Source organism: Triturus cristatus, chromosome 5_2, assembly GCF_964204655.1.
Source record: "Triturus cristatus chromosome 5_2, aTriCri1.1, whole genome shotgun sequence".
Lineage (NCBI taxonomy): Eukaryota > Metazoa > Chordata > Amphibia > Caudata > Salamandridae > Triturus > Triturus cristatus.
The window spans coordinates 144,993,053-145,015,644 of NC_140588.1; the positions used below are offsets into that span (position 1 = coordinate 144,993,053).

At 46.7% G+C, this 22,592-nt stretch overlaps 1 protein-coding gene across 1 annotated transcript in view; it reads left to right on the forward strand.

The window, feature by feature from the left end:
• LPCAT1 (lysophosphatidylcholine acyltransferase 1) overlaps positions 1-22,592 on the forward strand; it is a 445,025-nt gene that overhangs the window by 383,925 nt on the left and 38,508 nt on the right. The window contains exons 12-13 of the mRNA XM_085606924.1: positions 3,753-3,851; positions 20,932-21,073. Coding sequence (XP_085463050.1) covers positions 3,753-3,851; positions 20,932-21,073 — 241 coding nt within the window. The remainder of the gene's footprint in view (positions 1-3,752; positions 3,852-20,931; positions 21,074-22,592) is intronic.

A 22,592-nucleotide genomic window follows, 5' to 3' on the forward strand; every position in this document is an offset into this window, starting at 1 on the left:
AGGAGAACCACGAGTTTGGCAGGGCAGGAGCAATGCCAAACTGTAAATGACCCCTTTATTGTTGATACTCAACAGTTTACATGCTGTCTTATGCTGTGCTGTGTTCAGTGCTAATACTGAAATTTAGGCCTGTCTCCCAGAGCATGCAGAACTCTACACGTGCACAGAGAGAATCCGCTGAGTGTGAAAATAGTCACTTATGCCAAAGCTTTCTGCGTACCATGTAAATAGTATATCCAGTAGTATGTCGTAAGTTGGGGAAATCTGCTAAAAATGTGCATGCTTTGATCATGGATACGCTTTCATATCTTGTACTGTTGCATGGTATTCCCTCACAAAACGGTTAGGATTATTTTTCAATAAGCAGTGGAAAGACTTGAGACTGTAGCACTATATAGTCACCAGCAGAGTGGATGGGTCTGGTGATTCCTTTCTGTTCTAAGATTCTGTATTTCTTTGTCCTTGTTTAAAATTACGTTTAGTAGTAATGATGACTGGCAAACAACTGCTGAATAATGTTCGAAACTTTCACATGCAGTTGTGTTTTTCACTCTGCTGTAATTTATAGAGTTGGAAATTCTTGAGTGTGGTCACTAAGGACACAATCATTTTAGCAGAGTTATGGGGGTGTCATAGAATGGGATATACAAATTCGATACCCTACATTTACCAACAGATGAGAAAGCGGGTCACTTGTATATTTATTTTGTTTAGCTTAGTGGTTCATTTGGGTAATATTTCTGTTTTCTCAAGGTGTGAGAATCCATAAAACCGGTAAAGTAGGTTGAAGTGTGTATAGTCTGGGGCGTCTCACCGCCATGAAAAGTTTGGCGGTCTAGAAAGTTGTAATATGCTTGGCGGTGCCACAGAGACACCGCCAGCATATTATTCCCCCGGACCACGGAGGGATCGTGTTCCAACCATCAAAGTTGTTATACGGCAGTCGAACTGCTGGTGGACCTGTAGCCATACCGCCACTGCTGCACCACCGTGAGTATGGCGGTCCACGGACCACCAAACTCATAATCAGACCCTAAGTCCATTTGTCCACCCTCTAAACATAACCCAGTTGAGCTACAATTGGTAGTATAATTTTTAGATGACTTCCAGCCTGCTTCTCAGGAGATGTAAATACCACTAGCAATGATGGATGTTATTTGTACAAAAAGATACAAATCCAGAGTGGCTAATTCTCCAGTCCCAGGGCTTAGTTCTCCTCTTCACTTAACCTCAATCAGCTCACCTAGGAAAAACAAAGTGGAAGTGTATTGCCAAATCTTTCTCAAACAGCAACTCAATCCCCACCCTCCTCACAAACCATGGAATGAACAGGGTCAGAGTCCATCTGGCCTGTTTCGGGGATGTGATCTCATGGCCATGTTGCTGTTCTGAGAACCTAGAGACCTAATTTCTAATCCAGGCTTAACCGCTTGGTGAAGAATAAAGTTATTGCTGGAAGTAGCTTCTTCATCCTTTGCATCAAATTGCAAATTTGTTTAATGTAAAAATGTAAATGTTTAATGCAGATAAAACTGGCCGTTGTGCTATTTCATATAACCTAAGTTAAATGTATCCTACGCCTTTGCCATCACCCCCCCCCCCCCCGTTTCTGTAAACTGATGAAAATAATTCCACATTCTCGGTGCAGTTGGATTGAAGCACCTCATGTTAAAGAGTCTCCATCTGCCACTATGATGTTCTCTGTGAGACGAGGCTGCTACTCAGAGCTCGGTCTGTTCTCACAAAATCCTATTAAGGCATATATAACTTAGGGTAGTTTGGATTACAGAATAGAAAACCCCCATTAAAACCTATTCAAGATGTTGACAAACAAAATGTCATAACCACCTGTGCTCTCTGAGACACTGATAAAAAAAAGCATACTTTGCTGGCAACGGTTTCATTATTATCGAGAGGGAGAGTTTTTGGTAAAGTAAGACCCGTTATTTTTATAGCGGCAATCTCTGACCTTGTGAAAAGATGCACTTCTTTTCAATTTTTGGCTAAGAGCGGTAGACTGGACTGCTATATGTTTCTAAAAGGAGACATAGAGTTTCAACTCGAGATCTGGAATACATTGCACCACAAAATTCTTCCTGGTGCTTATTGGACTTTTACAGCCAGTGGTGGCAACCCAGCACAGGTAAGAGCGGCGGGGGGTGTGGGGGGGGGGGCGAGTTGGGTTGTGGGGAGTCAACAGACGGCTGGGTAGGTAAATTTAACTAAAAATAAAATAAAACCACTTACCTTACGCTGGCTGCATCGCCGAGTCGGTGATGTGGTGAGCGCAAGGTAAGTGGTATTTATTTATTTTTCAATTTAATTTTGCCTATCCCGTCATATGTCGATTCCACCCCCTCCCGACCCCGCCCTGCCTTACCGCTCTTACCTGTGCTAGCCGCCACTGGTCCCCGCATCCTGATAGTTTTTTTTTCTACAACAAAGAAATGTCCCGGATTTCGAGAGGGTCAGGTGAGCGAGCACATTATCATAGTGTGTACAGACTCATGGCTCCTCCAACCCTCTCAACAGGAGCATAAGCTGAGATGTTTTAAAAGCCACCTGCTGTGCTGCCTCCATTTTCTCAAGCATCTCAGGAGGATTTAATGAGGTGCGAATCAGTGTACCATCACCCCAAGCCAGACTCATTAGCAGCCTGCTCCTGGGTCTCCTCACACATGAGGCGAAGGTGTGTGTGCGTGCGTGCGTGTGTGTGTGTGTGTTTAAGTATTTTTAGTGTAGTCCTTTTGTGACTGTGATCCCGGCCCTACCAAACTAATCCTATTTCTATGTCTGCTGCGGTCCCGGTTTTTCATTCTTATCTTTTTGTCACCCTACACAAGATGGATTTGAATTATGCCATGTAACAAACACTGCTGTCACGACTGATTTGCATATGGCTGGGTTCAAACTGGAATGGCATGGTGAGCAAAAAAACGATGGATTTAGGCCCAGATCTCTGTACTGGGGTGAATGTATGACATTGTTCTGCATTCTGTCCATCAACTGTTGTTTTTGCATTTGTTTCAGGACTAGGCCTGTGTAAAATTGTGATTATGCCAGCAAAATTCCAGAATTTAACTTCATGTGAAATTTCTTGAGATTAGACATTACCCAACTGTGTATAATTCTTTTGCTTGCGAGAAGTCGATTCTTGCAGAAAAAGCGTGGCTGAAATGTGTTTACTGCTCATACCAGTCTCTTGCCGGCATCTCACAAGACATTTTTTATGCGTGTTCATCCCCCTCTCCTTCATTTCTTACAGTATATCTTTTTCACAGATTTAGATCAAATCAGCCAACTCTATTGCTCAGATCCTTCGACATGGCCTATAAAAATGGGGAACCATGATAAATTGGTCACCTGTTAGACGATGATTCAATTGTGAAAAAAAATATTTTTAATTTTAATTTGTTTGAACATAAGTTTTACAAATACTAACAGTTTGCAGAAAAAAAAAACTTAAAAATCTGCATTTTTCATTTATTGCTTGTCTGAAACTAAATACAAGTTAACCACGCATCCTGGCTAGCCTTCAAACCATCATCTTGAGTGGCTACTGCAGTGCAACTTGTAGGCTGTTCATCTTTGCTGTTGTGGCTACGTCTTAGGGGCATCTAGATGCTGCCCGTTTCATGTTGATCATTCTCTCTAATGGCCCTTAGTTTTTCTTTTTTAGACAGATGATATTCAGTTGGAAATATTAGAAAGACAATGGAAATACTTCTAAGATAATTTCTTGTTTCTTACAGACTGAAGAGGGTGCCATCGATCTCAGAGAATACATCATCGCTCTATCGGTTGTATGTCGTCCTTCGAAGCCCTTAAAAACAATTGAGCTGGCGTTTAAGGCAAGTTAGATCTCAAACATTAGGATTAAATGCGTTTTGTAACCATTAACAAGGACAGTTAAGATGCTCTTTATTATAAACCCAAGGGTAGTAGAGCTCACCATTGGGATAACATTGCATTGTTTGCATTTACCAGAAACTCCTATGTTACATAAACCCCCAGAATAGCATGCTAGTAAATTAATACCTACGTTCATGAAGAAATGCTATTTGTGGTATTTTTTTGTGTATTGATATATATGCATGTGAATTATAGAGAATGGCACATTACCCTTCTGCCAGTCAACACATCACATTCATACCTCACTAGAAGGCGAAAACTATTCTGCCAAAATGCTTAGGGGGTAAGTATACTTTTTGCCATAGATTACGAAGGAGGCTTGAGTGGTATAACAATTAGAAAAAAATGCATTTTAGTGAAAACCAAAAAAGCTAATTAAATACATTGATTTCAGAAAGAACTCCTATGTCCCCAAAACTTATAACAAGTAGCTTCTCCTCTCTAAAAGTAGTATTTCTCGAATCCCGAGATGTTAGCATCTTATGCCAAATTACAGCTATCATCTATCTATACAAGACATTCATAAAATACATCTACACCAAACTAGTGAGCTCTTGCCGAACCTGTAAGCGCAGCACCAATGCAGATTCAGACCAGGTTTGAGTAAATGCATTATATTTTTAGCATAACTGACCATGATTAGTGCTCTCCGTTCACATTGACAATGATTACAATGACATGCCTTCGAATTGACACAAGGTCAGCATCAACATAAATATTAAAATGCTATTCAATAATTTTGTTAAGTATCTAGCATTTACATTACTAGGTCTGAAATTTTGAAAAATAAATTGGCTCATCAAGGTAATTTTCAGAGCTTAAGTAAAGGTTTGGAAATGTCAACGTCAAGTTATGGTTAAGGCTGTTGATGTAGTGAAGTATTTGCCAAAGACTAAGGCCCTGATTTAAATTTCGGCGGACGAGTTACTCCGTCACAACTGTGACGGATATCCCGTCTGCCGAAATATAAATCCCATAGGATATTATGGGATTTATATTTCAGCGGACAGGATATCTGTCACGGTTGTGATTAGTAACCCGTCCGCCAAAATCTAAATAATGCCCTAAGTCTGTCTTTTTATCCTACTTGACATTTTGGCAGTATTTTGACACAACAAACCATGAAATCTTCGTCCGCACATAAAAAATACATATAAGCATTGTGCTAAGTCTTATTAATCTTGTTCCGAATAGGCTGCGTGTCAGGTGTCTTGCATCTTAGCTGTTGTTCCAAAATCTTTGTTTTGGAAGCTTTTGAGTAGAAGTCTCCTTGATGGTGCCCTCTGGGTTGTGGAATTCTTTGAGGATCCTCTGAAGTTCCATAGTAGGACATTTGGAGTTGGGGATCCTGTGGGAACAGGACACTCATGTTGCCTTCATGATGAAAGATTTGTAGATCCTTTTGCATCGGTGAAAGTATAGTTTGTGGTTTTGGTTGTTAAATGACTACTTTTGGGTCCGAATTACAGGGATTTCTGTTTGTCCTTAATCCCCCTCCTCAAAAAAGAGATTAGGAAGTGCATGGCCATCTTAAAGGGAATGACGCCAATTAAGCCTTCAGAAGTTCCGTTGTAGAGCTGCTCTACTTCTGTTATTTGATTGGGAGGTGAGATGACCTTGAGAGGAATGGATTGCAATGTGGTTACCCTTGTTCCTCTGTCTGTAGGTGGACTTGTGAGTCACTATTAATGTAACACTTTTTCTTGTGGGAAGGTCTCTAACAAAGGAGATGGAGATTGCTTCAGACGGTGGGAGATTTCTTCCAAAGTGTCTAGCTATATATATAGCTTCAAAGACGAGTTGGGAGATGTTGAGAGACTTGAGGTATGTCATAAAGGACCTTAGTCGGGGAAAGGTTTGGTAGATTGAACCTGATGTTCTGGTCCCTCACGATGCCGAGGTTACAGTAGTTTAAGCTGATGTTAGAAATGGCATCTAGAAGAGCATCTTCGATTGCACTTTAGTTCGTGGAGATCTTAATGTCAGTAGGAATGGGTCAGGTGAGGGTTAAGAGCAGGCTACAAGTTTTCACAGTCGTTTGTGTTGAAAGTTCATGGGTTGTGAAGAGTCCTTGAAGTTAATTGCAAGACCTACTCTGGTCTTTTGAGGACAATTATAAGGGAGGTTTCCATATCAAGGGGTGTTTGTGCTGTGAAAGACTGGGGTTGCGCCATCTCTTAACCAAGTTTTGGTGATGTACAGTAGGCAAAGTTTTGCACCTCAGATCAGATGTTAGATGTCTAGATGGAATTTAATCATTGATTGTGCATTGATAAGGAGGCAACCCTTCTAAAAGAAGTATAATTGGTAGGAGGGGAGTGATTATTAGTATGAAGTGAGGAGAGCTGCAGAGGAGAAGTAGAGAAAGTGACTGCACTGGTGGATTTGTTAGTTTGACGACCTGCCTTCCTGCTCCAGGAAGGCTTGTAGGGCCTTACCTGGGTTACAGTATGTCTGGAGAAGCAGAGGGATGGGGTTGGTTAGTGAAGGAATTCCATTATACGTAATAACGAAATGCTCCCTTTGATTGAAAATTACACCATTGCTGCACGAGGAGACAGTGACTATCGACCCAAGTAATTACCCTGTCCTTCCGTGCAGCAGGGCATGCTATGACAAGCCTGACAGCAAGCTGAACTTTCACAGAGAATCTTTAAAGTCTAAAATGGTCAGATTTGTCAATACCAACAATAATTACAATATGTAAAGCCCAGGTAGTTGCAAGGATCCTCAACAACCTTCCTCTCACGACATCATGGGAGATTTTCTCTAGCCAACGGCTCAAAACATTTCTGTTCATTCCACGAAAGAGTCACAACTTAATAACAGCATCTGTTGAAATTAAGAAATAAAAAAACCTACGCAATTCAGCACTAAGATAAGTACGGAGGTGCCCGGGGGACGAAAAGTTGGTTAACATTTACAAGCAAGCCCACAAAACATTACACAAGTATAATTCTTAGTGAAACAATAATGCTCCAACCAGTTCTGGACAAAATTCATCCATGCAAGTAAAAACCACAATTCAAAGTCATTTTGGTCTCTCGTGAACGGGGGAATATGTGGCCAAGGAGGACAAAGTAGTGCAAATATCTGTGAAGATGAATGGGTAACTTTTTTAACGACCCACTATAAAGTGTCTGAAAAGGAAGAAAGCCCATTGGCCAAAGCCATAGCATCGGTCTCCCCGGCCAATCCAAGCCAACTGCAGTTCCCCCCAGGCACAATGCGTACTGGGATACCTGAGCAATCAGTTGATATGGCTACACAGATAGAGTCAAAAAAGGGAAGGAAAATGAGGGCTTTTAGAATTAGGTCCAGCATACATACCCATTAAACTATGTGAACACAATTAGTATGCAGTTCCTATCAAAAGGAAGATGACGAATTGTAACTGTTGGGTGGAAATCAGTAAAAGACAGGAGATGAATCTCCTTTTGGAAAAAGGCCCTCACACACCCAACAAGTAGGTGTCTTGCTTCATCATCGTGTCTGCTCCTACTCGGGCCAGCGCTGCAATGGCCGATCAGGCGCCCGTGATGAGGCCTACTTAACGGAGATCTTTATTCCAAGGCCGACAGATAATGTGTGAGTGAGGGTCCTAGTGTCGTGTAGGTGAATGTGAAATGTAAAGTGAAATTTAAAATAGGGCAAAATAGTCCAATCAAAATAGTTTTAATGAAGTTGGCTACTCCCCTAATTAAAATGAAAAAATCGCGTATAGTCTCTTAATGTTGCGAATTTCTACGCTTATGAAATGAGGTCGACATGTTTCTTGCCTTAGTATCAAATCGATGGCAATTCCTCAGGACCTAATCAAATACTACCTACACATTTTTTGGTGGTGGTCACCCAACAATAACAGTGAAAAAGAGGCCACCCTTACGGCACCCTAAAAAATGTGGGGGTACCTTTAGTTTCAATAAAGCTAATTAAGTATTAACCTGTAATGATAAAAAACAGTTAGGACAGTCAAAAAACAAAGCAATACAATGTTATTTTCCTTGAAGACCAATGTTATTGGTTCAGTTAGTGACAGTGCGTCAAAAGCATGCAGATGGCCCGTGGGCGGTGACATGCTTGATGCATCTATACTGTACTAGATCAGTATATGAGCATACAGGTGATGAAGATAAAAATCAGTGAACTTAGCAATAGGTATAAAATTATAAGGTCTAGCAATTATGAAAAGAATAAAACACAATCCACGAGAAAACACCTCACCCTTATTCAGTCTGTTCCGGGCCATAACAGTACCGGTCGCCGTCGACACTGAACTCTAGTGTCCTAATATATAGTAAGATTGATATTAGCTCTTGTAAAGATACTAAACACGATCGGCATAGATGATAAAACCTGGATGACATTCAGGAGAGAACACTGTGTGTGCATATTACCGTAGCAACGAAGAACGGGGTAAGTAAATGTGTGAAGTTGGTCAAAAATGTATCCAATCGAGCACTTAAATTGGTGCGAAGGCTTATAGTGAAAACAGACCTCCGACGGGGTTACCCAGACATAATAACGTGTAGGAACAGCAAGTTGTGTTTTAAATAATATTATTAACGCTTGCTGCTCGTGGGGAATCTTACCAAATCTGAAAGGAATTGCAGAAGGGCCTCGAGAGGCGGAAACGCAAATACGTACATATTTATCAAGTTAGCACAGTAAATATAGTCCGCTCCCGTTTACTCACGGAATCCTCTGGCGGAATCACGAAGTTGATCCTACCCTGACGGATCGGCCGGTCCAAGCAGTCTGCTTGGTGAAATTGGACCAAGGAGGATATAGAGAACTGACAGGTCGGGGTGGGCGTGTCAACAAGGACTTCCGGGTGGTTGGGTGGATTGCTAGAATGCCGACCTTTAGACAGCGCCATATTGGAAAGGTAAACACATGACCACATCAGAGTCATGTGATATTAGGGAGATCCAAAACGGACCTGGCAATCTGAACGTTGAGGTCGCAATGTCTGACAATGCGAATGATGTGTAAGTCAAATAAAAGGAAAATAAACGAGCACGGTCTCGATAAAACGGGTGAATGATGGAGCGACCCGAATGGCGTGCATTAACGGGAAAGGGTTGTTCCAAAATACACGCAGATGGTAGTGGTGCAGAAGAATTGTCAGTAGGTCACATTAAATCACTACAAGGGGTTTGAATGAAAAATATTAATAACCACAGAGGTGAAGGAAGGAACAATCAAAGACGTATTCAACTCCTCTTAGTGGAGAAGCCCGAGAGAAGAGGGACAAAGTTGGTTTATTGTCTCAGATAAACTTCATAAGAAGAACCAATCATCTAGATAAGATTATGATGGATAAAGGGTCAGAGTTAAGGTCTCCAGATGTAGTTAAGTCACTATAAGAATCATTCAATTATGAGGTTAGAAGACTCCAAGGGATGTCTTTGTTAAGTCCGGATTTGTCCGATGACAGTCTTAGGACCCACCGTTGTTCTAAACGAAACAAGGTGTCTCTTGACATGCCTGGGTGCGCTTCCAAAACGCACCAATTAAAGGAATCAGGAGGATGTTGTATTTCTTTGAAGTGAGTGGTCATTTTAGTGTTTGTCTTAGAGCATCTAAAATTGCTCCTGTGTTCCATCATTCGTACTTTCACTTGCCTTGTTGTCATCCCTATGTAAATAAGGTTGCACGTTCACCTCACCATATAGATGCAGTTAGCTGTGTTACAGTTGGTATGTTTAATCAATCGCAAGCTGACACCATTAGGGAAATTCAGTAGTTTAGTGGCCTTAGTTTGAGGACAGACTGCGCAAGACCCACACGGGAAGTGTCCCTGGACTGGTGGTAAGTCCCAAAGTGTTGTTTGTGCCACGTTGTGGTGTTTCTTGGGTCTAATGTGTACCAACATATCTTTTATATTGTTAGTTCGTTTAAAAGCGAACCTTGGTATAGAGAGGTTCAGTGTGCCAGTGTTAAGGATGCCCCAATTTTTACGAATGATGTTCCTTAATCGATAGGAATCAGAGGTGTATGTTGTAACACAAGTGATGGTTGTATCTAGTTCTCTGATCCTGTCCTCCAACAAACCATCTTGATTATTGTTTCTCGCCCTTTTGTAAGCTTCGTCAATAACCTGTCTAGGATATTCACGTTGAAGATCTTGTTTTTTTTTTTTTTTTTTTTTTTTTTGAAACCGTTTATTACAATCTCAAATAGTTACAAGTATGGGCCTACAACCTTCTGGCCGGCCGCTAGAGTAGCAGTAGCATATGACATACATACAGAAAAATCTCTTGGCGGTGCGAAAAGAGTAAATCAGGAGATATCAGCAGTGCAGGCCACATAACTCCGAGCCAACAATACGGTTTCCTTTTGGCAAAACACAACAACACAAAAACAACCACACCCGCAAGGCAACCCGCAATCCCAAGTGACAGCACGCGCTCCTTAAGTGGGGGACCCCAACCAATCGCCAAACTCTGAAGAGGGGAATGAGAACAAATCAGGGACTGGGGAACCACGTGCCCATGGCTGGGGGAGGGGGTCGGCTAGGGGGACGGAGCTGGTGAAGCAGCCGGCAGCAGCGGCGGCTCGCAAATACCCCCGCGATAGGCGTTCCAGGGGCCCCAGATTTTCACCCACGCCCCAGGCTTACCCCTCGCAACATACACCACCTTTTCACGAAACATACACCAATCCATGTGTTCTTTCCAGGCCGACACCGCCGGAGGCCTCTGGGATCCCCACAATTGAGCAATGTCACGCTTAGCGATCATGTATCCCAGAGTCACCCACCGCGTCTGCGGAACCGAGTAGTCAGTTGGCTCCCACACATTCAGCAAGCATCTCCTCGCTTCAGGCAACAGCACGACACGCGTAACCACTCGCAGGACCTCATGCACACCACGCCAGAATCGCTCCACCTTTGGGCATTCCCACAGAATATGCAAGAAAGTTGCCAAAGCACCACAGCCACGCTTACACAGTCCATCCTCAGCTAAGCCCATACGTAGTAGCCTTGGCCCCGTCACATAGACCCGGTGGAGGATCTTAAGCTGGACGAAGCGAAGGCGAGCCGGGATGGCCACCTCCTTCGGAGAAGCCACCGCGGACATCCAGTCCTCGTCGTGCAACTCCAGCCCATCGGCAACCCAGGCCTTGCGGAGGCCAGTCAGCAGGCCCGATCGGTCGTTAATCAGTTTTTTGTATATGAGGGAGATCGTGCTGTCTGGGACATGGCCATCCAGCACTCTGTCCTCCAGGGGGGAAGACTCCGGAATGGACGCGACATCCGGGAAGACGGAGCCCAGCGCGTGGCGGACTTGTAAGTACCGGAAGTACTCACTGCCTTGCAACTGAAACTCCGTCTGCAGCATCTCGAAAGTTTTGAATCCCCCCCTCGTCCAGAGATCTCCCACTGTGCTGATGCCGATCGTGTCCCATTTCTCGAAGCCCTTCGAGGTCCACAAGGAGCCCAACCTCGCCGATGCATATAGCGGTGACGCCCGGGTCAAACGGTCCTTCCACCCCATAGCTGCGTTAGCCGCGTGCCACACACGCACCATGACATGCGTCGGTCCCGTCAGGCGAGGGTCCGGCGCGCCAGAGTAAAGCGCCCGATTGTAGTCGCCACCGGGCAGGAGCATCTTGTCCATTTCAAATGCCGGGTTCAGGGCGGGCCCGTAAAGGCCATGATTAATCGCAGCTAGCTGGGAGGCCCAGTAATACCGTTTAATATCCGGGAGGGCAACCCCCCTATCGTACCACGGGAGCGTCAATTTAGCCAAGGCGATACGTGGCCTCCCGTCCCAGAACAGGCGACGCTGCAAACTCTCCACCTCTCGGAAGTAGCGCGCCGGAACCAAATCCATAGTGTTCTGGAGAGCGTACAGAAAGCGCGGCAACGACATCATTTTAAACAAGGCCGCTCGGCCAAGCGGCGAAAGCGGCAGACGCCGCCAACGCACCACGTCCTCCTTCAAGCGCTGGAGGGGGGGCAGCAAATTCCGCTCGTAGCGGGCCTCCGGGTCCAGAGTAATATATATACCCAGGTACCGAAACCCCTGGGAGGCGATCTGGATCGGACAGTCCCGTGGTAGGACCGGAGCCTCCCCGGCAAGCACATATACACAGGATTTCGCCCAGTTGATGACGAGGCCTGAGTTGCGACCGAATGAGCGCAAAACATCAACTAGGACTATCAGTGATTTACGCGGGGAGGCAAGATATAGAAGGATATCATCAGCGTAGAGGGACACACGGTCCTCATGCTCGGGGGTCCAACGGAGACCACGGATGGAAGGGTGCCACCGCAGCCACTCCGCCAGGGGCTCCAGGGCCAGTGCAAACAGGAGGGGCGACAGGGGGCAGCCCTGTCGCGTACCCCGTCCCAGTGCGAATGGGGCCGAAACTCGTCCATTCACCACCACCTGTGCCAATGGGCCGGAATACAGCAATTTGACCCAGCTGATGAAGCCCGGTCCGAAGCCAAACTTCGCCAGCATCGCCCAAATGTATGGCCACTCAAGTGTATCAAACGCCATGGTGGCATCCAAGGACGCCAAGATGGCCGGTTCCCGCACGAACGGAACACGCGCGAGCACCCCGTGCAAGCGTCGCAGATTAAGGGCCGTGTTACGATGGGGTATGAAGCCGGACTGGTCTTGGTGGACCAAATCGCCCACCACGCCGACCAGCCGGTTGGCCAGCACCTTGGCGAGGATTTTGGGCTCCGCATTCAAGAGCGAGATAGGCCTATAGGATGTGACCCGCTCACGGGGCCTCCCCTCCTTGTGGATCACCACGATCGTGGCCAGACGCTGGTCCGGCGGAAGGGAACCCCGCGAGCAGGCCGCCAGGAACATCGCGCGCAGGTGGGGCGCCAGCACATCCGGTCGCAGCTTGTACAGCTCGATAGGAATGCCATTGGGGCCCATGGCCTTGCCAGATGCGACCGAGCGGATAGCAAGGGCAATTTCGTCCGAGGTGGGAGGAGCGTCCAGCGAATCCCTGTCCTCCACCGAAAGGGAGGGCAGCGCGATGTCCCGAAGCAGGGCATGGGAATCCTCCTCCGAGCAGGGAGATACAGGGGAATATACCTCGCGGAAATAATCCGCGAAGCAGGAGACAATGGCGTCCGGCTCGGTGACACATACACCATCCATCCTCTCGATCAACGGAACCACACGACTCGCTCTCTCCTTTTTATCCAACCACGCTATCAATTTACCAGCCTTATCACCCACATCATACAGTCGCCCCTGTTGCTCTCTACTGAGGCCCCTGGCCGCCTCCGTGACGAGGGCCCTATAGGCCGCCTGCTTGAGGTGTAGAACATGCAATGTGGCATCCGTCACCCCGCTCCCCAGGTCACCCTCTAGTTCAGTAATTTCGGCCTCCACCCGGGTTACCTCCTCCCGCTCGCGCCTCCGGGCATGGGAGATAAAGGAGAGGGCCTCCCCCCTAAGAACTACCTTAAAAGCCTCCCAAAGGGAGATGGCAGAAGGGACAGACCCCACATTCTCCTCAAAGTACCGCTGCAAGGATTTGATCAATTCGGCTTGAATAGTGGGGTCGCGCAGGTACCAGGCATTAATTGGGGCCACCCTGCCCTCCCCCCTCGGGAAGACATCCAGATGCAGCAGTAGTGGGAAGTGATCTGAAATACCCCGCGCCAAATGGCGCACCTCTCCCACCCTCCCAGCAGAGGCCGCAGGAACAAGGATATAATCAAGCCGCGAGAGGCTACCATGGGCGCCCGAGTGAAAGGTGTATTGCAGCTGAGCGGGATGCTTTAGTCGCCAGCAATCCACCAATCCTAGGGTATCTAAGAGGCCGGACAGCCACGCCTGTGCCCGGGGGAGGTCCCTGGGGGGATGACGATCCATAGACCCTGAAGCCACCGCATTGAAGTCCCCCCCAACTACCAGAAGCCCATCCGGGAGGTCAAGGAGGAGGCGCCCCAGGTCCGCAAACGTGGTAGATTGCAACCCCGGCGGAACGTACACTGATACATAAACGACCACTCTGCCCTCCATTCTACCTACCAAGACAGTGTAACGTCCCCTCTCATCATGGCGCACCTCATCAATCTCCAATGGGAGCGAGTTCTTAATCATGATGCCCACCCCCCGCGAGCCCGAGGTGAAGCCCGAATGGGCCACCAAGCGATAGCCTCTCCGATTCATGGCATGAAAGGAATTACCTATAAGGTGCGTCTCCTGCAGGAAGATCACATCTGGTGAAATTCGTTTCAGATACTGCAGGACCACACCACGCTTAATCCTATCCCCCAGTCCGTTAACATTCCATGATAACACAGTCAGGTCCCTACCCCCCATCATACATGGAAGCCATCAATCGTCCCCCACAGAGCATCTCAAAAACGACAATACAGTAAAGGGTTCGCCTTGCGGTGCAAACAAACAACACTCCACCCCCACCCACCCATCCCAACAGAACTCCCCCCTCCCTGCACCCCTGCATGAGCCCAGACAGCCCCCCCAAAGTGCAGTGTGCCTGTCGCCCCATAGATGAAAAACTAACTAGTCCCCCAGAGGAGGAGGGAAAGCCCCCAACGGACCCCGTACGACCTCCATAGGAGGGGAACATACACGATCAGTGAATGGTAACCAAAATGTTGTCCAGAGCAAGGCCTACTTTTCACCCCTCAGTTCTGATCCGGTGCGCCCTCCCCGCCAACCGCACCCCCCCCACCCCCCCGGCCCCGATCCCCAGGCAGAGTATCCAACCAGTCCCCAGCCGCCTCGGGACGGTCAAAAAAATGCGTGCGACCATCCACCTCTACCCTCAGCTTAGCTGGAAAAGGCATTGAGTACTTAAGGTTCATGTCCCGTAGGCGACGTTTAACTCCGAGAAAACTCAGTCTCTGCTTTTGGACCGTCGGAGTAAAGTCAGGGTAAAAATTCACGTCCATATTATCAAGCTTGACCGGTCCCTGTAGCCTGGAAGTCTGCAAGATAGCGTCTCTGTCCCGAAAGTTAAAAATCCGGGCAATGAGAGGCCGCGGCGGAGCTCCGACCTTAGGTCTTCCTCCGGGGACCCTGTGAGCACGTTCCACCGCAAAAAGTTTACTCAGCCCCCGGGGCTGGAGATGGGCGAGGATCAGGTCTTCCACAAACAAATCTGCCGCCTCCTCCTCCCGTCCCTCCGGCACCCCGACAATACGAACGTTGTTCCTCCGGGCCCGACCCTCGGCGTCCTCCAATCGACGGTCCATCATGGCGCTCGCCTGGCCAAGCCGGTGCACCTCCTTTTGAAGGGCCGCCACGTCTGTAGTGAGACTTAAGGTGGTGTGGGCCAGGGAATCGACCCGGTCATTTGTTTTAGACAAGTCGGCTCTCACCAGGCCCACCTCCACCAGGGCCGAGTCTATCTTTTGCGCCAGAGTATCAAAGCGCTGGTCCACCGAGGCCTTCATTTCGGCAATGGCGCCCATGACGTCCCGGAGGGTCAGATCCGCGGGTTGAGCAGACGCCTCAGCCGGGCCCGCGGGGGATGTACGCTGTGCCTCTGGGGATCCCTTCTGGAGGGTGTAGCGGTCCATACTGTTTGACTGAGGTGCCGGGCCGCGGCGGGTCGATTTCACCTTGGCCCGGTCGCCATCTTGCTTTGTGGACATGTCGCACTCCCGAAGTCGTGCCAATCTCCTCGAAAGGGCCGCTAAACCAGTACACAGGTTCCGGGGGGGGGGTTGACCACTGCACCGCAGGACAACTCACAGCCGGCGGGTCAGCCGGGCACAGGGGCAAGGCCACACCACCGCACCCCGCTCCGCAACCCTACCTCGCTTGAGGGCAAGGAGGGCGCAAAAGCGAAAGTGAAAGCGTGGGGTACGCGAGTCGCCCAGCCCTGCCCGCCGTTGTTGTTCGCTTTGTCCCCGGATCGCCCCACAACTCCAATCCGGGGGGCCGGCGCGGAGAAGGCCGCAATCTTCGATCGGTGCTCCCACCAGTGTCCGGGGTCCGATTCGAAAACGGAAAACGGGTGCCGCCTCAGCTCGGGTACACAGACACAGTCCCCTCGTCAAAGACAGGATATAATCAGGATTAATTCAGGAGGTCGCGGAGGTCCTCGGGAGCTTCGCACCTACGCGGCCATCTTGGTTGCGCGCTAGGCTCCTCCTCGAAGATCTTGTTTTAACGTGTTAGCTTCCCTTTTGTAATCACCAAGGGTGCTGCAGTTCCTTCTGATACGGAGGAACTGGCCAACAGGTAGATTGTGTCTAAGTGCCCTAGGGTGATGACTACTGAAAAGTAGGAGACTGTTTCTGTCAGAAGGTTTTCGATATAAGGTGGTGGAAATTATCCCTGCCTCCAACCTTATCAAGAGATCAAGAAACGGAATATCGCCCGTTGAAATTGTGTTTGTGAATTTCAAGAACGGGTTGAGAGTATTAATCCAAGTGCAAAACTCGTTGCACTTGATAATCACCCTTCCAAAGGATACGTATGTCATCTATAAACCGTTTCCACAGCAAGATGTTGGAATATATGGATTATCAGGATGAAAAATCTTGCGCTCTTCAAAAGCCGACATGTACATACATGCCAGGCTGGGAGCGATGGTACTATCCATTGAAGTACCTTGTGTCTGATGGTAAAGTTGGGTGCCGAACTGAAAGGAGTTTTCTGTAAGGGCAATGATGGCACATTCCATGATGAATGACACTGGGGTGGGTGAATCCCACTCTGCATTATTTAAGGTGTCTTCGATAACATCTAGGGTTGCTCTTTGAGGAATATTGGTGTAGAGGGCCTCAACATCTAAAGTAACCAAGAGGTTCACCTCATTGGGATGTTGGACCCCCTCTAGGAGACGCAACACGTCTGTGGTATCTCTAACAAAGGAATGGAATGGAATGGAACGGGATTTATAAAGCGCATGGCTGCCCGAGAGCGTCCCAGCGCTGACAGAAAATCTGGGTAGGTCAGGCGGAAGCGTAAAGGAGGTTAAGGGAACAGCCAAGTCTTTAGAGATTTACGAAAGGGCGAGAGGTTGGGTTGGGCACGGAGGTCCAGTGAAAGAGCATTCCACATCTTGGTCGCCTGATATGAAAACCGCCGGCCACCGGAGCGAGCTTTCTTGATCCTGGGTATTTGGGTAAGGTGGGCATTAGAGGAGCGAAGAGTTCTAGTCGTGGTATAAGGGACCACAAGGTCTTTGAGAATGGGCGGAGCTTTTCCATAGAGGATTTTATGGGTTAGGCACAGGGCCTTGAACTGCACCCTTTGCTCCACGGGCAACCAGTGGAGTGCTCTGATCGCCGGTTTGGCAGAGTGGCGATTTTTTGTGCCTGTGAGACTCCGAGCAGCAGCATTTTGCACCACCTGCAGCCTGGCTATAACTTTTTTTGGAGCACCGAGATATAGGGCATTTCCATAGTCCAGTCTGGACAGGATGAGGCCCTGTAGGAGTAGCTTTCTTGACTGGAAGGGAAGCAGGTGGAGGATCTTGCGGGAGGTACGAAGTAAGCCAAAGCAGGTTCCAGCCGTTTTCCTTGCCTGGGTGTTTAGGGTCAGGTTATGGTCCAACCAAATCCCCAAGCTTTTAATGTCGGTTTTAGGGGTTGGGGGAGGACCCATGCACGGGGGCCATAGAGATTCCGGTCGGAAGTGGGACTGATTGCCCATCACCATTAGCTCCGTTTTATCCCCATTGAGTTTTAGATGGGAGACGTTCATCCAGCTGACTATGTCCCCTAGGCAGGAGTGCAGGTCGCTGGTGAGATTATCTGGCCGACTAAGGGAGACAACAAGCTGAGTGTCGTCAGCGTAGGTAAGGAGTTTGATACCATACGGGGCGACAATTTTTTCCAGGGGCGACATATACACGTTGAAGAGCGTCGGGCTCAAAGACGAGCCCTGAGGCACTCCGCAACGTATCGGGGTCTCCCTGGAGATAAAGTCGCCTTCCGCCACCTGGAAAGAGCGATTGTGGAGATAAGATTTGAGCCAAGCGAGGGCCAGACCTGAAATACCAAGGTTTTCAAGCCGCTGTGCCAGAATAATGTGGTTGACGGTGTCGAATGCCGCGCTGAGATCCAGAAGGATCACTGCCACTAATCCTCCTGCATCAATGATCTTCCTAGCCTCTTCGACAACCGCCACCATCGCTGTTTCAGTGCCCTGGCCCGGGCGGAAGCCAGTTTGTGATGTTTTAAGTAAATTGTTGGATTCCAAATAGTTTGATAGCTGACCATTGATAAATTTTTCAGCCATCTTGCTAATGCCCGGGAGGAGAGAGATCGGCCTGAAGTTGGCCAAATTGCCAGGGTTGAGGTTGGGTTTTTTGATTTTGATTAAGGCTTTTACCACAGCCTTCTTCCAGCTTGCGGGAACCGTTCCACTTTCTATAGAAGAGTTTATCAGGTTAACCATTGGTGTTAGAATGGTGGGGGCAACTTGTTTTAGATGTCGGACTGGTGCTGGGTCATGCGGGGACCCGCTTTTGAGAGATTGTAGTATGGGCCCTAAGGTTGCCTCACTGATGGAAAGGAACCTGATTAGTTCTATATCCCTATTCTGGCACTGCGGCGAGAGCGGAAGAAAGGGGTCCACAGGGGGAAGAGGGGGGAGGTGTTGGAGGATATTTTGAATTTTCAAGTCAAAGAACGTGGCTAACTCATTGCAATGGTTGTCCGAGAGATTCTGCGTGACAGGTGGTACTGGTGTCTTTAAACGTTTTTTCACAATTTGAAACATTTCTCTGGACGAACAGGATGCCTCACTAATTTTTTCATTAAAAAAGGATATTTGAGCGTTTTTTAGAGCCTTTTTGTAATTGAGAATAGTCCGTTTGTAGTCATTTTTGCTATTGGAATCGAAATGGAAAAGAAAGGTGTCTCCTTGACAAAAGGTTGGATGAAATGATCGACAAATTTGGAAAGAGGCTCAAGTACAGACCCAATACCGGACACTATTGGTCTTCCAGGTACAGGTGTAATCCCTTTGCGGATTTTTGGGAGATAGAGCACAACTGGCACAACGTAAACATGACGAACATACCTGGGTTCAAGCCAGGGATTGTAGTGTCTCACTTGTCGTGCACCTACACAGTGTTTTGGAAAAAAAGATTTCTAGCTCTTAGAATGGGGGGAATGGCCTTTCTTACTTCACTTGCCCGGCTGGTGCAGCATACACGATAATACAAAGTGCAAGGGGTGCGGGAACAGTAAGGAATCGATAGAGCATGTAGTATGTCTCTGCCCTGCACTACTGAATGACCGAAGGACTCTGCTATGGGGCGAATTGAACAAACTTGTTGTCCGCACCTGTTGGAAAGCTATCTTTGCATCCATGAACCCAGGGAATTCGATACTTAATATGCGGTTCTCTAAGTTTGTCACAAGAGTGGCAAGAAGGTTTACTTAGTGGGAAAGCCAGTGAGTCAATATTCATCAATCTGTACTGGATTGCGCTAAACTCAAGATGTAAATCTGCATGTTTTATTGCAACCTATGACAGTGACCCTGTTTGGTACGTTGACTGTTTTTTTCCAAGGCTTTGTGTTTCTTGTGATTGTAGAGTTCTTGCCATCTTTTCTAGGGTTGTATTTTCTTACAAATAGACCCTCAAAGCCAGTGGAATTACTAGTAGGTTTTTAACAATGATTAGAGTCCCGTCCTCTTCCTTTAATGTGATGGCAAAAACTAGCAATCGATCATTGTTTTTTAACTGTGATTTAACCAAAGGAGCCCTCACCTAGAATGAATCCTGTGATCTCCTTGAAATACAGTCTAAATACTTACGGATGTCAATTAGGTCTTACACAATCACTTACCATTAAATATCTTTATTTTTCATGATTTGCAATTAAATGTGATTCCATTAACGGATTAAGGGCCTTCTTCAGGATTCCCATAGAATGTGAGGAAATTATGCAGTTTGGATTTAAAAACTAATGAATTTTACACCTTCTTTTTTCTTCTTTCTATTTTGTGTAAATATCTTAATCACCAATTGTTATATACATTTGACTGTTTGTATGCTCATTATTGTAAGGATTTTTATTAATCAAACAATAAAGTGTATTTGTTAAAGGATAAGAAGAGCTGGAAGGTGTGCTTGGGATAGGGTGGCACAGGTGAGAGGAGGTAAAGTAGTGGATTGGGCCATGATTAGCCCGAGGGGGATGAAAAGAGATAGAGTGTGGAGTGCTTATTGAAGGCAATAAAGACAAGGGGTTGATATCATCTGAATTGCCTGAAAGGAATTGATTGATGTAATGAATGAAGAGTGTGCTTGTTGGAAAAGGTGAAAGTGAGGAGTGGGTGAAAATGTTATAGGATGAGGCATGGAAAGGTGCAAGACAGAAGGGTTAGGTAGGAGGCGAGGATAAGGGAAAGCGCAGTTAGGGTGAGTTTAATGCCAGAAAGTTTTGAAAGAGAGGAAATAGGAGGGAAAGGGGTCACAGAAGAGGGCAGAGGAATGAACGTTGCTAGATATGGTCTGTAATGGTGGGTGGGGTATGGGGAGGGTTGCATGTTGAATGTTGTTCTCTTTTGGATGCCATTCAAGCTATTATAACTGCAGATAATTAAAGTCCCAAGTAACCTAGTAAGGGGTTCAGCCTTAAAGAAGAGATGGCATAAATCGAAAAGTTGTTCTTTCATTCATGATTTTATATGGTCATCATGCTTGTTTAAGGGCTAAGATCATTCAAAATAAATTGAAAAACAAACATCCATATAAATTCTAAAGTTTTTCATAGAATAATTGACTTGACTGTTGGTTGGGCTGCTGCGGTACCTGAAGCCTGTATTAAATTGTGCACTGCTCAGAGGTCACTAACTTACATTCTTTTAAGGAGTTTCCAATTATGCGAGGGTCCACTACCACCACCTTATGCTTTCCCTTCCACGTGGCTTTACAGAAACTGTTACATTCTGACCCAACACACCCCTTCGCTTGTGTAGCCCTAATAGGTTTGCACAGCCAGCCATTTGCCACATAGTGAATGGAAGCTTTTGGCTCCATTGGAAATTGTAGCTGTTCATTAGACTGAAGTATTTGTATTTTATTTTTGTAGCTGTACCAGTCTGAAGAAGAGGAAACGATATCTGAAGATGACTTTAATTGCATTCTGAAAACTGCGTTGGGGGTGTCGGAGCTTAATGTAGCAGACCTTTTTAAAGCGATAGACGATGTGGAAAATGGGAAAATTACATTTGGTAAGATCTGCATACAATTGTCTAAAATGAAATGTATCATAGGTATTTGCACTGTGTATCGTCATTATCCCAATATTGATATGGAAAAGTTGTCATCAAGCTACGAAATACACACATTTAGCAAAAGAAATATGAAAAGGCAAGCCTTACATTATGTTAAAAAGAGGCAAAATTTCGAAAGACGCCCTATAAACATAAAGCCTTGTTTCAGTTGAAATTGATGATGCCCAGGGCAAATGCACATCACGTATATGACATGAAGCTACTTACTCATTTGCAACTTTTAAAATAAAAATCCTTTTTACTGAAATAAAATAAAAAGGACTGATATGTTTGTGAATATATGATTGGACTGGGTACTCCTTATCTTTCTAACATTTTGTTAGGTTCGCTGTTAAGTAATAGGTATACTTCTAAGGATATTGAGTTGCTTTTTAGGTAGAGCCTAGAGGCAGCGCGCATACGCTGCTCAGCGAGGCATGATGTAATCCTTCTGTGGGCTTTGAACACACCTACCACTTTTTGATTGGTTGCTTGGTGATCTGCTTTTACAAATTCCATTGCTTTTGTTGGTAAACAGGGGACATTTGTCCCGACTTGTCTGTTGTATTACTGCTCTAGCGCTTGCCCCTGCTACATGGGTCCTTTCAGTAGTGGGCGTATGTTTTCTTTTAGTGCACTACTTTTTCTTTGCACCATTTTCTCACCACTCGGTGCACAGCGCTGCCTTCAGAGCCAGTACTGTTGTTTGTGCGACTCTGCCCGTGCCTAACCCTTGCCTCAGGGCTATGAAACCCATTGTTCAAATTAATGACACTGCACCACAAACGTTCAACTTTGGGGCAGTCTTGCAAAAGGCGGGGCACAGATGGCCCATGATTGTAAAGGTGGTCTTTGAAAAATATGAGATTTTTGCCAGACTTCTTCATACCCCAAACACCCCCACCCCCTTTCGAGTTGGTTCTCTCCTCCTACCCTGGACCTCTTCCTGTTACACTCCCATGCCTGCTGCCACCTAGAGAGACATAGTAACATCAGTGCTTAATTTGAGTCAGTGGTTTCGGGTACTCAGCACTGGCATTTAATTGTCGGGACCGTCACCTTGTGACAGTCTGCCACAAGCTGGCGCTATCTCAGATGACCACAACAAAAGTCAATTATTAATTAAATGTACATTGAAATTGACTATTACCTGCCGCCCAAGCCATTCCTATACCTTTGGGTGCCTGGAATAGTCTGAATTGTCACACTTGTAGGAGTGTGAAGGTTAGTAGTTGTGTTGTTACTATCATTGGCAGCATGGCAGAGAAAATGTGTGACACAAGTGGCAGTGGTCTCCTGACGAGAACCCTGGCACTTATTTATTTACAAAATTACCATTGAGTAACATGCTTGGGTGGGACACACCCACCCATTTACCCCACACACAGACACACACACACTGGTGTGGGACGGGGATGCAACACATTTTAATCTTTCCCACGTAAAAGGAAGTGCAACAGCTTGCACACCTGGTTAA